At 32.8% G+C, this 16,866-nt stretch overlaps 1 protein-coding gene across 2 annotated transcripts in view; it reads right to left on the bottom strand.

The window, feature by feature from the left end:
• Nucleotides 1-16,866, bottom strand: part of LOC118196144 (organic cation transporter protein-like) — a 53,230-nt gene that overhangs the window by 25,716 nt on the left and 10,648 nt on the right. For both annotated transcript variants that reach the window (XM_035367551.2, XM_035367550.2), the window contains exons 3-5: nucleotides 10,755-10,909; nucleotides 6,815-6,983; nucleotides 3,345-3,474 (exon numbers count right to left, since the gene is read on the bottom strand). In XM_035367551.2, the coding sequence (XP_035223442.1) occupies nucleotides 3,345-3,474; nucleotides 6,815-6,983; nucleotides 10,755-10,909 (454 nt within the window). The remainder of the gene's footprint in view (nucleotides 1-3,344; nucleotides 3,475-6,814; nucleotides 6,984-10,754; nucleotides 10,910-16,866) is intronic.

Here is a 16,866-nt window from a genome sequence, read left to right as displayed (position 1 = left end):
GATACACATGTTATAAGGCAAGATCAATGAAATGTAAATGAAAAAGGTGTTGAAATTAACAAAGTGCAGCCATAAAAATATTTGATGTGCATTCGTTATATCAATAATAACGAGGAAATCATATTAAAGAAGGAGAACATCGAGATGAAATATTGCATGTTACAAAATTGACTAGTGCTGACAAATACACTTCCGGTTCATTGTACGCCAAGACTTCCCGCGTCACAGAGCAGCGTGGAATTGGTAAACAGATATCTGATTGGTTACATAAACAAATAATAAAACCAAGCTGTTGCGACTACTCATGTGATGTAGTGTTAAGCGGGGAAAAAATACCTGAAGCCGATTGTATGTGGATTTAAGTCGCTTGAATAAAAAGATAATTCGCGATCACATTCCACTGGCAAAAATTGATGACGTCATTGATAAATTAGAGTTGGCAATGGTATATACAATAACAGATTTGAAACATTTTTTTTTTTTCATGTTGAAGAAGATGAGGAAAGTAGAAAATACACATCTTTCGAAACAATCGGGTGCCCATATTCGTAGAAGATTACGTTATTCAAAATTTGGTGGTGTAGGTATCATTGGTTTTTCATAATGTGAGAAACATACATACATTCAGGCAAATTCTTCATTATTTAATTTCTTTGAATATAATACAGGTAGATAATAATTGGTGGCAACAATTTGAAAAATGATACAGCTGTTTGTAGTGATTCGAAGCAAAGTGCCATTTCGAGATTAATAGCCCTTTGGGCTAAAAAAGGAATTATTTTCTTCAATCAACGTATCGGCTAGAATAGTGACAAGGCAAGTTATAGAGATGGTAGCGAATATCAAAAGTGGCTTAAAAGCCGTTTTCAATAATCTAGAATATTATTCCTTTGCTATCAATAAAACGCAGATTTGAAGTACGAGAAGTTAACACCAGCATTTGATATTGTGGAATAATTTGTACCATTAATACCTATTTATTATTATATTAGGATCAGAGCAGATATTTTTGAAAGCATAATTAAAAGAATTACCGAAATGAATCATAATTTATCAAAGCTTCTTTAAGTCATTCCAGATGGTGCAACATCAATTGTTGTAGCGGAAAAGAGGTTTGTTGTATTCCTCTAAGAGCACATCGGTATTGATAAAAAACTCATAAAGATTCATTACATTAGCATAGTATGGGAATCTTATATTTTCAAATATTCGAGGGTTTTAAAATGCTGTAATGAGAGTATACATTGAGACAAGTGATTTCTATGTTTCTAAAGAGGAAAAAATTAAGGTGCTTCTTACTTTCAGGATCCAAAGTGGATTTTCAAGTTAGCTTATTTAGCAGGCATCATGACTAACATGAACACTTTGAATCTCGAACTTCAAGAAAAGTGCAAGCCTGCATTTGAGATTTTTAGTCTAATTACTGAGCTTTTGAAAGCAGACTTTTACTATAGGAATTATAATTTCCAAAAGGAAATTATTATCACTTTGCAAGTCTTAATAAAAGAAAGGAAAAGAAACGTTGTGAGTTCTATTAATGATTTGAGAAGCGAGGTTTTCCTTACGAAACAGAAGTGAAGCAAGTGGGAGAAGAATATTAGTTGGAATTAATTTATTTCCAATGCAATGAATTTTTTTAATCAGAATTTCATTTAGAACCCACTGCTGACTGAACACCCGGATGATATTTTCCTCCTATCATTGACATGTATTATACTTGAGTGCATCTAAGGACCGAAGCTTACTCGTATATCTCACTACTCCCAATTCAGCTCTGAAATAACAGTAACTGCTCCGAAACTGTTACTCTCTCTGATCTTATATAGTTTTCTCCTGGCCGCCGAGAAATCTCTAGAGCTTCTCGCAATGACTGAATGCATAGGAGGGTGGCATACGGTTGCAGTTATCTAGAGGATCAATTACAGAAATTCAATTACGATACCCATTACAATTATACAGGGACCGAATAAAATGTCGCCACTCGAAATTTTGCTGCGAAATTAGTTGCCCAATCTATCGCCGTCTTGGCGATATCTCGCCAATTTATAGAGATAAGCATTTACTCAAAGCTAAATAGACTTGCCCCTGTATTCTTACTTTTCCGGCAATGATTCGGTTCTTTAAATTTTCATGTTACATTATACAGAAAAAGTATTATAATTTTACTACAATTACTTATATCTGTACATATCAGCATTTTACCCGCTCTAAGTGTCCTTAGATTTTAGGAAGAAATTTGATTTTTTTGTTTTATGTTTTTGCTTAAATAAAATTGTATTAATGTCAATGTTTTTATTTAATCCTCCAGAAATGCCTTTACATTGTATTTAATAACATAGGCTTCTCTGAGACACGGCATAACTGTTTGGCCCTTTCTCGCAAATGTTTGCAGACTTATTCTGATATGATTTTGGTATCCCTGTGTAATAAGAGAAATAAATCGAAAATCCTCTAGTTTGACAAGTAGTGAGTAGATGAAGTGGAATGAGATTCTCTGTAGTGTTTCAGCAACAATTACATGAGATTTTATAATTGGATGCATTTCGCATGAGATAGATTATCCATACTCTTTTTTTAAAAAATTGTTGTCATGACGACAAATTATTATGAAATTAAAGTCGTTTTCAGAACTCTAAATCAATAGATGATTCGAACTTGTCTGCCTCTTTGAGCAGGAAACTTTTAATGAGTGGCAACTTTTCGAAAATAATCTTGATTAAATTTCTTTGATTTATATGCAGTTGCTTTCAAAAGTACTGTAGTTTGAAATTATTTTGATTTACATTTCTAAAGTGCCTACCTTTTTATTTTGTACCAAAGACAAAGGTATAATAGATATAACACTAAGCGAATGTTCATTTAATTCTGCCAGTTTCCATTCCATATTAGAACAAAACATATTTATAGACAACATTACCTTTTGATAATTTAATATTTTTACAATTCTGTTGAGCTCAAACTGATCTTGGAAAGTCGAAGATGTTTTCTGCGGTATGCTCGCCAGTCGATTTAAGGTAAAATTTAGTTATAACTGGTTAGGACTTCAAAAACACTTCCGCTGTAAATTGTAAAATCTAGGGCGCTGAGCCATTAATAACACATGTTTATTACTTAGTTACTTTCAAATACATATATACGTATTTAGAATATTTCTATTATTATATGTTAAAAGTCTATGCAATATATGCAGGTTAACTAATAATAATTTAATATCATATAATAAAAAACATTTTCTAAAATTAGTGCCAGGGTGTAACTTTGCAGATAGAATTGATTATAATGCAAAGAGGAAATGTTCTGAAATCTTTAGAATTAATAGATGTATATCACATATAAATGAGTACCTGTAGTTTTTGCAAAAGAATATTCTTATCTTGAGCATTTCCATTTTTAGCTGCAATTCTATGCATGATAACCAGTGCTTCTTCATATCTTTCTTGAGAAACTAACCATCGAGGAGATTCTGGAAGGTATCTGTAAACAACAATTATTTCTGTATCAGCAAGTAATTATACAAATATACTTTGATATAGCAGAAATGCTTTGACAGAACAAATTTTTGAAGGAGAAAGACGCATTATTATTATTATTCATGCAATGCTTGTGCAACAGAACACATATTTTTCTTAAACAGTAATAGTTTAGAATTTTTGTTAACATTCTTACCATTAAATCTAAATAATTTTGTTTACAATGTTCACTCGAACTAATTTTTATATATTCAGAAACTGCCTTGAAGTTATCATGAAGTTTAACTGAAAAATTAATTATTAACTTACAGAGTTCTCTCTGTAAGAATGATAAGTTTTCAAGGTGTGTTTAAAAAATTTAATTTAGATTTAGTTCAATTAACATTTGCTAAAGATCTTCCTGCAAAAAGAAAAAAAGAATACGGCTCCAACGTTTAATGATTCTGTGTCATTGGTGCTTGAATTATTGGCGTGAAAAAATATTATTGGCATCAGATCTGGCATTTATGTTCCAAGTTATAACGAAAGTTTTAATACCACAAGCTTCCCATAATTTGCCCTAGAAAGGAGAAGTCCTGAAGCTGCATTCTTTTATTAAATAAGATTTTTAGGAGTTGACAAATTTAGTATCCTGATTTAGTTAGATCTCATTATCTAATTACCTGTTACTTCAGATACCATTGCAGGGATCGTAAGTCCCAATGTAGTATTCATGTATAAATTGCTTTTGAACTTTACATGAACTTATTATTGATGCTTTTATAACCTTTATCACTATTGATATCTATCACCTTTGTATTCAATAATACAAAACTTAAAAAACCGGTGCAGCTATTTGCACAACACAAGAAGATATTCATACAGTTCGTTGCATTTCCAGACTTTCAAAAATTGATATGCCATGGTGAAAGGACTTTTGTTCTGTACAATATACCTAGAATATTAATTATCACATAGAGTACAAGCGGGTAAATTATTTTCAACCATATACCTAAACCTATTTTGTTCGTGTAATTTTTTATCAGTTTTCACTAACGGGAAGAATCTCGGTTGTTCCATTTATCTTGCTGAGACTCTTTCAGATGTAAAAACAGTTAAATATGAAAAATTCATACTTTTTAAATTCAAAAATATGAGTGATGTCTTTCAATGTTTTATCATAGACATAACATTATTGAATTTTCAAACATTACATACCATACTAATTCAGAAGTCAAACAACAAAAATCAGCGTTATACCTACAAAATTTTCACAGGACTAGTTTCGATGGTTTTACCGAACCATCATCTTCAGCTGCAAAACCGCAAATGAACAAGATAGGAAATAATGATTAGATAAGATAAGAAAGCCTGGACAAGAATAAGCAAGTGGCGCCATCTGTTGGCGAAACCAGAACTAAAACATAATTTCTCTAAAAGCCGAAGGCAAATTTGGATTGGAATTAGGATCGTTAACTAGAACAGAAAGATATTTATGAATGTGAAATGCCTCTAGAAAATCCAGTTCTACAATGGAAGATGTTTTTTGAATAATTTTGGCAGCAGAAAAATTGAAAGTGTGATTTTCGGACCAACAATGTTGAGCAACAGAAGACTTCTGTGTTTCCTTTTTTCTAACATTTCCTTTATTCTCCCATCAATAAAATTCCATTTTCTATACTCAAGGACCCCATTCCGGATATGAATTCCTGGGGTATTTATAGGATTCCTTGCCAGTGTGGTTTAATTTACATTGGCCAAACTAAGAGAGCCTTAAAATTTCGCGTCAAAGAACATGAGGCATATGTTAGAAAAAAGGAAACACAGAAGTCTTCTGTTGCTCAACATTGTTGGTCCGAAAATCACACTTTCAATTTTTCTGCTGCCAAAATTATTCAAAAAACATCTTCCATTGGAGAACTGGATTTTCTAGAGGCATTTCACATTCATAAAAATCTTTCTGTTCTAGTTAACGATCCTAATTCCAATCCAAATTTGCCTTCGGCTTTTAGAGAAATTATGTTTTAGTTCTGGTTTCGCCAACAGATGGCGCCACTTGCTTATTCTTGTCCAGGCTTTCATATCTTATCTAATCATTATTTCCTATCTTGTTCATTTGCGGTTTTGCAGCTGAAGATGATGGTTCGGTAAAACCATCGAAACTAGTCCTGTGAAAATTTTGTAGGTATAACGCTGATTTTTGTTGTTTGACTTCTGAATTAGTATTTATTCAGCGTGTTATTGTGTCTTAATTACATACCATATCAATACGAATAAATACGAAAGAGATTTCTTAGATACATTACTTCTTAGATTTTTCTTTTGTAGTTAGCATAACTACGAGTAATAACTCTTAAGTAAAAAGTTTTCTAACAATCTCGACAGCATATGATTTTTAACTATGCTCGCTTAAAGACTAAAGGCAAAGTTTGAGATCAATGTAAACTACATTAAGACTTATGGGAATATTGCAGTAGCATATTGGATTGTCGCTCTGATCTGTATAGTAGTTAGTATTTATGCTATACTTGTTAGCTTCCGTATATATTGGATCGGAATAGTGGTTGGCTTTCGTACGGAAAAGGCGCAATGTCCGGAAAAAGCATGGATGTGTGTTAGTGGGCATGGGGCTGGCGAGTCGAACGTCCTCTTGATCAGCTTAATCGTAGGGAAAGAGGGGTGGAGGTGACAACCCTTGCATAGTTTCCTGGGGCACACACCATCAAAATTGGGGTGGAGTCCCTCCCCAGTTATTGCGTCCAAAAGCAAAATTCTGGTGCCCCGCCCACAGGTACCTTACTTGAACATGTAGCATATTGGACACTTTCTCTTTCCAGTACCATGCTCAATGAAAGCATTCTTACACATTTCAGTATCATGATGAATTCGTACCTTACGGAAACTTCAATGCCAAACCTCAAAAATTTGCTAAATGAATAGAAAGGAAAATTTCTATAAGTAATTCTGAAAGTTTTCTTTATGCTAGACAATATTTCTTAAACAAATCATTCAGCATAAAATTTTTGCATTTTTTGAGGTGATGTTATTCATGAAAATTTTTAAATGTACATCAGATTTACCAAGAAAAATCCCTCGTGAAGTCTTATTAACATATTTCTGAAAACTTTGTTTCAATTCTTCGAAACCGGAAGCATTCGAAAAATTTGCCAGCGAAAGAAATACATAAAACAACATATTTTGGTCAAAAAGAAAATCTTGATTGTAAAAATATGTTTACGATTGTAAAATAGGTTTACGATTTTATTACAAAATACACACTCTCGCACTTAGGTTTGATTTTCTTTCACATAATGAAAGCTAATTTTCTTAAATATCTCAAATTAAAAGCAAGAAACAAAACTTACTTCCAATAAAACAAATATATTAAGGTCACTGATGAGGTGACCCACCCCAGAATGGTCCAACTTCGGGATAAATAGGCGAGTAACGGCACGAAGCATAAACCGAATGTCCAAGCACTGTTTATGATTCCATTCATACGAGTTCTCATCTCCGGAGATACAATCTCCAGTACTGAAATATAAAAGTGTGTTTTGATTTTTAAAATGTTTTTAACTTTGTATATTTATTATAGCTGCTTTCTTTAATATTTCACGAAATGTATATAAAAATTACTGGCGTTGTTGACTGATTTTCAAGTAAGTACATATCCTTGCTACATGCTAAAAACCAATAAAAAAGTTATAAAAAAATTTTAATAAAAAATTATATAAGATCAGACTGTGAAAAATTCTCAAACAAAAAAATATAAAACAATAAAAAGCATTAAAAAACTGATATAAAATTAAAAATTGTAAAAAACATAGAAATACATAAGACAGGTCAGCACTTCTCAATTATATTATAACCCAGTAAATGGTTTTGATTTTGTATTTTAGTGTCTGCAATTTCTCCCTGCAACCTTGTAGAGTTTCTCACTTTGTAATTCTAAGTTAACGTTGGAAGTGAAAAATCTTAAGAACTGATAAGCGAATAATCGCTAAAGTTCGGGTGACAAGAAACAACAAGATAGAAGTGTAACTAACCCTTTATTATTTCAATAAGATTTAACAAAACTCCGCCTGGGAGTGTACAAACAAAGCCCGCACTTGGGCTTGAACTTAAAAGACTAAGAATAAATTAAACTAAGATTTACTAAAGAAGTATAGCCGAAGCCATCAAGGTTCAAATCGAGTTGGCCCCTTAGCGTATTTGACTACGAAGTTTAGGAAGGGCCTGAGTACGGCCGAGCGTAATAACAGCTTTGAGAGTGAGAGTAGCCAAAAAGGCAGACGCGCGTAAATCAGAAACTCTGATTCTCTCTCACTCTGTAAGTAACTTCCTGGTTTAAATACCGCTCCTCCTCATTAAATATTCAGCAAGATTCTAAAACTACTTTCTGGTCGGAAGTAGCTAAGTTGAAGTTAAGAGTTTGACAGGAAAGGAAGTTTAACTTAAAATTTAACTGTTAATAAAATTGACATAATCCTTACAACCTTTATTTTAAACTAGCGAAAGTACTCGATGCTAGTTATAATTGAGAGTAATGCATCTAACAGCAGAGAGAACGATATCACTGTAAACCTTCTGTAATAACGATGCAAAAAATACGATTCATAGTCACACATCTTTCTGTCTGATGCTATAGGGAACCCACATAAAAAATTTCAATAAAAAATAAACTAGTTCACTGTCATTATATCAGCAACAGTGGCACACATTTTTTAATGATTTTCGTCTTTCTAAATCAAATGGTCGTAAAAGCTGAAGTTCCATCTAATAATTTCACCTATATTCAATATGATGCGATTAAATGTGGCAAAAAATCGATCATAATTTATCAGAAATTACTAACGCGAACACACAAACAGACACAAATATTTGATTAACAAACTCTACGATTTGAAAGCGAGCAGTGGCTACACTTTTCGAAATAAAGCACTTTTATCTCCGACGCGCAAGACGGTTGCCACTCGGAAAAATGAGTGCGAAAATTAGTGTTTGCAAAGTTTTTAATTAATATCTCTGCTGATTAAAGTCGTACGAAGATGGAAACCGTTGAAATGGCTTCACCTGATTTTTCGGAATAGGAAATAAGGTATTTAATATTCGATAATGTAATTTTTATTTCATTGTGAAACTTAAAAATTCGTGATTAACAAACTCTACGGTTTGAAAAGGAGCAGTAGAGCAGTGGCAAACACTTCTCGAAATAAAGCAGATTTTCATCTCCTACGTTTGTGAGACTGTTGCCACTCGGAAAAATGAGAGCGAAAAGTAGCGTTTTTAGAGATTTTAATTAATATCTCTGATTTTAGCTTCTTTTTTTTAAATTTTTTTTTATAGTGGATGTCGACCTTAGATCGCAGAAAAGAATTGTAGAAAGTTTGGTGACGATAGGCTATAGTAGTAACTGAGTTATTAGCGAACAAACAAACACACAGACTTTCTTCTTTATATATGTAGGAAGAATTATAGGTTCAAATTATTATTTAAATGTATTTCAAAAGAAGAAATTATAGCGCACTGTTATTTTTAAGTAATTTTCATCAATAGCGTTGACCCCCAAAAGATTTATCGAAAAGCATGCCACACGCACGCAATTTCTGCTAGCTAATTTTTCAAAATGGCTAAGCATTAATTTCTGAAAAATGGAAAAAAATGTGTATTTTTATTTAAATAAGAAGATAATTAAAAATAATAGTGTATCCATTAATCGTACTACGCGTTATATTTATGGTAACTATGCTAGTATTTGTCTTATAAAACCTCAAATTATGGAGAAATAAACGAGCAACTGTTTGGAAAATAAATGACACAGGAGACCTCACATGCTTTTAATTGTATATGTTACCGTGAAAGACCGAAATTGGAGAATGTCGACTTTCACCGGATAATGTCAACATTCACCAAATGCGTTGGTGAAAAATCGAATATTGCATTACATTCTTGTACATTCGGACCCTCACCGGTGTATGTCGACAATCACAGATATGCTCTGGTGTAGGTCGAAAAGAGAGAGTATATGTACGTGCTGTCATTGCAAAAGGAAGTGTTCCACAAATAAATGCAGTTGTAAAAGCAAGGACCTCTTGTGCAAGTCAAAGTGTCCTAATAGTTTATGTTGTTGCAGTAAATAAGATTTGAATCACATAATTTAGTAAGTTTTTAACTTCTATTATTTTCCTTTCTCATTTTGAATGTACTGTGTGTTTTAAGTTCTTATATTCTTAAGTTCTCGTTTTAAGTCTCATGTGCGTTTTTTCGAGACTGAATTACGGAGAAGAAAATATAATATTCTTATATGTTCAACATTCACCATTAGCACATGGTGAATGTCGACATTGACCAGTGTAAGTCAGAAATAAGAGTATTTGGAAAATATTTCGGACATGCACCAAGCGACTATGTGAATGTTGACATTCACCGGTGAAAGTCGACATTCTCCAGATTTCGGTGTTTCACCGTAACATATATACTCGATACATCTTGGATTGTAATATGCAGGTTACGTGAATTAAAAACCCAGTAAAACCAATAAAATATATATCATAATCCGCAAACATCTGCTGTCTACTGATACCTACAGATAAAAATATTTTTCGAACTCTGGCAAGTTGAATAATCCTTCGTTAAGAAGTTTCCTCCGTTAATGTATTACTTCTGTGAAAATGGAAAACATAAAACTCTCTTCCTAAGGAATTGTGGCAGTCTTTCATGTATATGCTAATGGTGTAAGTGTAATACAGTTAGTAAATGGAAGATTCGTGGAGAAACTGAAATCAAAATTCGACAAGGCTGTAAACTCATGTTTTATGATAATATTTACAGTAGCGTCTAGAATGAAAGGTAGTGGCTGATAACTCATTTCCATTCGGATCTGACCAAGTGGATCACGTGCCTCTCCATAATTAATCATTCACTGTTTAAGTGGGGAAGAATGCGAGTAATCATCACATACCCGCTCTAAGTGTTCTTTTGTTGTAAATGGCTAGCGAATGTATCTAGGATTTAATAGTAGATGCAGTGGCTCAAATTTCCGCAATATCACAGATGATTTTTGAGTTTTCCTTTCCGAAATTAGCAAATAATACTAACCTAATAGTCTCCTAACTTGGTAAATTTGTTATAGATCATATTAAGGTATGCTTTAATACGTTTGGTTGTTTTTAAGGTTTTCACTCTATGTTATATCTTTTACTAAATTTTCTCTCTGTCTTCTTAAAAATTTGGAAATTTTTTTAAGGAAGTATTACTACACCTATTTTAAATATAGCACATAATCAAAGCAAATGCAGTTCTCACCTATGATATAAGGAAGTTGGAACACAGAAGGCATCAGACTACCATTTATGGTTTTAATTACCACAAATGCAGTGAAATTGGTCGTCAGTATAGAAGCTATAGCTGTCACGGCTGTGACGAGAATGGCAATGAAAAATGTTATTTTTCGACCAATCCTGAAAAATGAAATTAACATGAAATCACATTAAAAATCGCAGATACCTTAGTATTTAACTATGTGGTAAAATAATTGTGCCGAAGATTTTATTCATAAGGCGAGTATTTGAATGATATATTGTTTCTTTTGTTTCGAACTCAGCTTGGAAAACACATCATTTGAAGCTGAAACAAATTGTTTAAACAACTGTTTTAAAGGAATGTGAGAGCCGAAATTTTGAAATTTCAGTATAAAATCGTGATGGATGTATTATTTTTGCTAAATAAAACTGATTTTAAAATGGGAAACAAACATAAAAATGCTTTAAGTTTATACAATAATTGGTAAATTTAGATATTTATCATAAAACTTTAAAAAGATTAGAAAATTTAAATCGTTTTCTGTGCCATTTATATCTGATAAGGAGTAAAACTATTTTCTAAATTGAAATTTTGAGTAACGAATGCGTATATTAACATACCTTAACTGAATTACATTTTCCTTAACATTTAAATACAATGTTTGTGAACATTCCATTGTATCATATAATGGGCTTGGTAATTCGAAAGCTTAAATATAAAAGTTACTTTGATGATTTGAGATACACATGCATTTGCTGGCTGATAAACATTTGGCCTGTCACTTAGGCATATAGGCTCTCACTTAGGTCCGTCAGTAAAGGGCCGTTCAGATTGGGGTTTCTCTAACGGAGTCAGTTCCACGTGTCGACTAGTTCCGCTATACCTGTAGTTCAGATTTTTCATTTCGCTGCCTTAAGCGAAAAAACTGTTTTTAGAGATAGGTCGACTATGTCAGATGTCTCCGTTAACTCAGTCTAAACGGCCCTTAAAAGGCCGTTCACACTGAGACGTATCGGAGCTAACGGATACATCAAAAGCACCGATACAGCCACTCAGCTAGAGAAAACCAGTTTTTTTTTTTTTTTTTTTTTTGGTCACAACGGAACCAATTGAAACATCTGAACTTAGAGCAGAACGCAGAACGGAGCTAGTCTGCACATGGAACTGACCAATCACGAAAGAGAATATTTCAGAGCAGTACCGCTCAAAGATCCAAGGCGAAATATTGTCAACTATGAAATGTAAACAAATGAAAGCACGTGCGATTTTCTGCTCGCGTATTGGCTGTCGCTAATGGACGCTTTCAGTAAGTGTGAAATAGCTAGGTTAGATAGATCCGTGTTCTATGCACAGGTTACCTCCGCTAGAGTCTTTGAGTATTAAGTGTGAATGTTGCTTAAGGGGACTCATACACCTTAAAACCCATAAGATGTTCGAATAGGTGACAGTTGCAAGAATTGGGATAACTTATATATTTTAAAAGCAATTACTACCAACTTTTTACAGCTGACTACATAATATAGCTGCTTTCTGAAATAGTAATCAGAAAGTTTGTGTTGCAGCAAATATTTTTATAATTTAATCCGCTTTGTGACAACATTTTTCTTCATGTTTCCAACTTGCGCGCACAGTTTAAAACATTCTGTATCATAATTTGATTCCATATTTAATATATAGCTTTTATAACATTTGGAAACTACTGTGAACCTAAAATTCTAAAAATTTCATGTTAAATTTTTATTTTATTTTGAGTTGAGTTTATAAAATGTATTTTATTAACAAAATTTTTAATGTTTTCGTCCACAAAATTTTTCAATATTAAAATATTCATCAGATTGTTGGTTCAGTTAGAAAGTAGTACCCATATAAAGAATTCCATCCAATTTCAAGTATGTACCATTAGCCATTTTTAAAATATCATGCGCGCAAGGTGGAAACATGGCGAATATTTTGTCACAAAGACGATTAAATTACAAAAATATTTGTGGGAACACAAACTTTCTGGTTACTATTTTCCAAAGCAGCTATATTATGTAGTCAGCTGTAAAAGGTTGGAAGTAATTGCTTTTAAAATAAATAAAATATCCCAATTTTTGCAACAGTCACATATTCGAAGATCATAAGGGGTTTAAGGTGTATGAGTCCCTTTAACCCTTTGAAGGGCAGCGGTATATAATATATACCGGTTGTTTGTCAATTTTTTAACCTCCGAAAAAATGCTAATTTTTCTACACCAAAAGCTATAATCGTAAGTTTCTAGTATTTCCTTTCAAATCTAAATGGTAGCATCACCCTATGAATGCTCAATATTTTGCAGTTATGAAATTAATGTACCTCTTTGCAAGGTATCATGTTGGAAGATTGATAAATTCTATTGGAGGGAAAGAAAAGATTCAAAACCTGCGAATATATGACGTACACATGCTGAATCTTATATATTTACTTCATTTTTATCAGAAATGATAATTAACAGAAGATTATTTATACGATTTTAAAACCGGTATATAATATATACCGGCGCCCACACTGAGGGTACCACGCCAATAGATGGCAGCACCAGTCTTCTCCTTTTATACTCTGTGACATGACAGAATTTCTTTATTATTATAACAGTTTATGATGTAATAATTTTTCATGATTAATTTATAAGTCGTTTAGGATTCAGTATTATGTTCATGGAGGAATGGGAAGTTTATTGACTCTGCGCTAGGACTGAATACAAGTATATTAGTTTCATTTATTCTTTGCGTACTCAGCTCGAGTTTCATTCGTCTGTGTTTAGCTAAAATTTTTATTTCAGTACTTATCTCTTTTCCAAGAGAAAGACTCATCGATTTCAAAATTGCCATCTGGGGTCAAAACTTTACACAATTGTGGGGGTTAAATGTGGCATGTTGGCCCCCAAAAGACACTCGTTGCTTCGTGTTTTCCAAAATTCTAGAATGGAAGGAAAATGAAAGAGGTGATTGACAACTAATTTGTCATTCGGGAGTCACGCCTTCTTCCCTTTGTGAGGTGTGATAAGATCACACAAAGGGAAAGCTCACTTAAAATGGAAATGTACTTAAGGCCCATCTCACCCGAAGTCGCGAGCTCTCCGTCGCTCTTCCTTCACAAAAACTACTGGTTTGAAAGCATGCTTTTATTCTTTAGGGAAATTCTTTGTTAATTTCAGATGAAAGACTAAAGAACACAAGAGAAATCTGCGCTCTCGTTGATACAAATAGGTTGTTTCCGAAATAAATTCTCACAGTTGGTGAAAGGAGGAAAAATATTTCTAAGGCCCGTTTTAGATGCAAACTAAAATTTATCCAAAAGTTGAAATAGAGCCCCTATGCAGCCAAAGGGGTTGAAAATCAGAATAAGAACTTTGAGGTGTATCAAATAATAAAATTGTTTAACGGCGTTTCTTCCTGAGCAAAACGATATATTACAACCTGTATTTACAAAAAATAAAAAAGGGACGCTTACGGTCCTTGATGATCTAAAGTGTGTGTGCGTGGAGGGGGGGGGGCGATTCTTCGTATCATAGTATGAAGCATGGTTGTTTTTTCACATATTATCTAAAGTATAAAATACAACTTCAAAAATGCAACATACTTTCTCAGCTGAGTCGGTCGTAGTGCTTCATTTTTCAATTTTTTTTAAATTTTCGGCTGAGTTACATCTGCTTGTAATTTTATACTAAATCAGTTACAGCATGATACGATTTACACATGCAGTGTTATATTTGCTAAATTTTTTTATAAAATAATATTGAATTTAAATCAAGTTGAAAAGCTTTTTACCCATATTTTACATAAGTATGTTCAGATGGGTTGCGTCATCAAAGTGCATAAAAAAACATAAATTTTATTTTTAAAATTTTAAATTTCTGCCAAAATTTTTTTTAAAATTGTCTTTATACTTACATAACTATATTCAAGCACTCATCACTGCAGACTCACATCAAAAGTACCCAAAATTAATTTTAAAAACAAAGATTAACAGTTGGCAGCTACCTGGAAAAAAATGTCCTAGAGGGGCGCCGGTATAAAATATATACCGGCTCTCAAAATTCAGGATTTCGCTCTAGATTTTTTTTAAGTCTCAATTTTGTATCCTTAGGATCCATAAGTTACAGTTCATTCAAAATTTTACCACAGTTTAAATTATTTTATATACCGCCCCTCAAAGGGTTAAGAGTTTCAAACGCAACTCAAGAATCAATGGCGATGTGACACTTTAGAGTAAAACCCGCAGGCATCGGAACAATAAATGCCTGAGTGTCGGGCTCCTTCGCCGACCTTTCCGACACGTCTCTGACTTCCGCCCTGCCTCAGATTTCAGCCCTGTCTTCTTTCCGTTTCCATGCCAAATGCAAATTAACTCGCGTGTATGTAAACTGAGGTTTTAGGACTGTAAGATAGAGCGTGTTTTGTCTTTCGAAGTTATTGCTAGCTCAGATAAGATTTGGTACACTTTGGCCTTACATCATAATTGCCGAAATTTAAATATCTGCGCCAACTTCGCTTTAGGTTTAAGCCAACTTTGCTTTAAACTATATAAGGTATTTCTCCTGCTTTCCTAGCGTGCCTTCGTGGTGTAGTGGTTCTGTACCCTGGGCCGGTATTCCAGAGGTCCGTGGTTCGATTCTCGGCGACGGCGGTTGCTAATTTTTCATCTCTCTGGCTTTTCCAATTAAATTAATGTCTCTACAACTGTATCTTGAATTTACTGTTATTTATCTAGCCGTAAGTGCTGGCTGAGTTGTAAGCAGCAGGTGTGCCTTCTGCTCTATTTAAATTTAAATAAAGGGTCTTTTACACCAATCTCTGCTATTATTTAAGACTTAACGATAATTCGCTGCTAGTCTATCTAATGTTGGGTTACAATTTATGTTACCTACAAAGACTAGTAATACTTTAAAGTCAGCATAAAGTTTAAATTTATACATATTTCCTGTACATGGCTAATAGACAAGTGCAATCCAAAATGCAAATTTTGATAAAAGATGAAGGTTATGAAGGAAAAATGAAAAAGTAGGATTTAAGTAAAAATAAAAATAAAAATTTCAAATGATAAACTGTCACAAAAAGAGTCGGAATGACCTGATAAATTTATTTTATCAAAGTAGCAGAAACTAAACATACGCAGTCAGAGACGTGCTTTCTGATTTCTGTCGTAAATCTATGAATCATTTATTACATTAAGAATACTAATAGGATAAATTAATACTAATTAAATCTTAAAAAAACTGAATAATGTAATATAACTACATGACGAACAATGCTTATCCACATCTTATTGTAAAATAATGTAAATAATTCTAAGTTTTGTTTAACGAGATTTGGTGAAACTTTTACATAGCATTCTACTTGTCGTTGATGTACATTTTATTGTATTTGTAACATACGAATATAATATAATCAAGTAATACAATAAATAATAAAGAAATAGCAACTTATCCTTAAAATTTCTGTTTTCACGCAACTTGTAACATTAAGTAACATGTATTACATTTTCATAAAGGTTTCTTTTGAGAGAAAAATCAAAATATTTCGTAAAAGAGTTTTTATTTGTTTAAAATAATTTTTCGTTAATATCTTTTTCCTTTCCATATGCATATTTGTTTATTTAATATACATATATATTCAATTACTTATTTAAATAATTGAATAAATATGCATTTCTCTTCATTGCGCTAAGATTAACTATGTAATTTTGCATTTCGTAAACTTAAAATGGTAAGCATTACAGTATTACTGAAAATATCGGTACTATTCCATTTTGAGGACCGTAGAAAAATTGCAGCGAAAATGTATACGCAAAAGCGCCAAATCTAGCAAACGCGCTCATATAACAGCGCGCCAAATCTAGCGTACGCGCTGTTTTCAGATTGCGTAAGTTTATATAGTTCTATATTTCTTAAGACGCCATTGAAACAGTAGTTTAATTTTTAAATCCTTTTTTTTTTTTTTTTTTTTTTTTGATATCCTATGGATTTAACAATTTGGGAATTGCCCATGACGAAAAGTTTGCAATAGAATTTTGGGTAAAGTGCAGAATCATCCACTGCTTGATGCGTTTTTAAGAAATGCATATACTCGGTATCCATGTACACATCGACCTATTT

The sequence above is a fragment of the Stegodyphus dumicola genome, chromosome 6 (genome assembly GCF_044657685.1).
Source record: "Stegodyphus dumicola isolate Sdum_Otavi_A_Nest chromosome 6, ASM4465768v1".
Taxonomy (NCBI): Eukaryota; Metazoa; Arthropoda; class Arachnida; order Araneae; family Eresidae; genus Stegodyphus; species Stegodyphus dumicola.
Note: the sequence above shows the minus strand (reverse complement) of the source record. Positions and strands in the feature narration are given on the sequence as shown.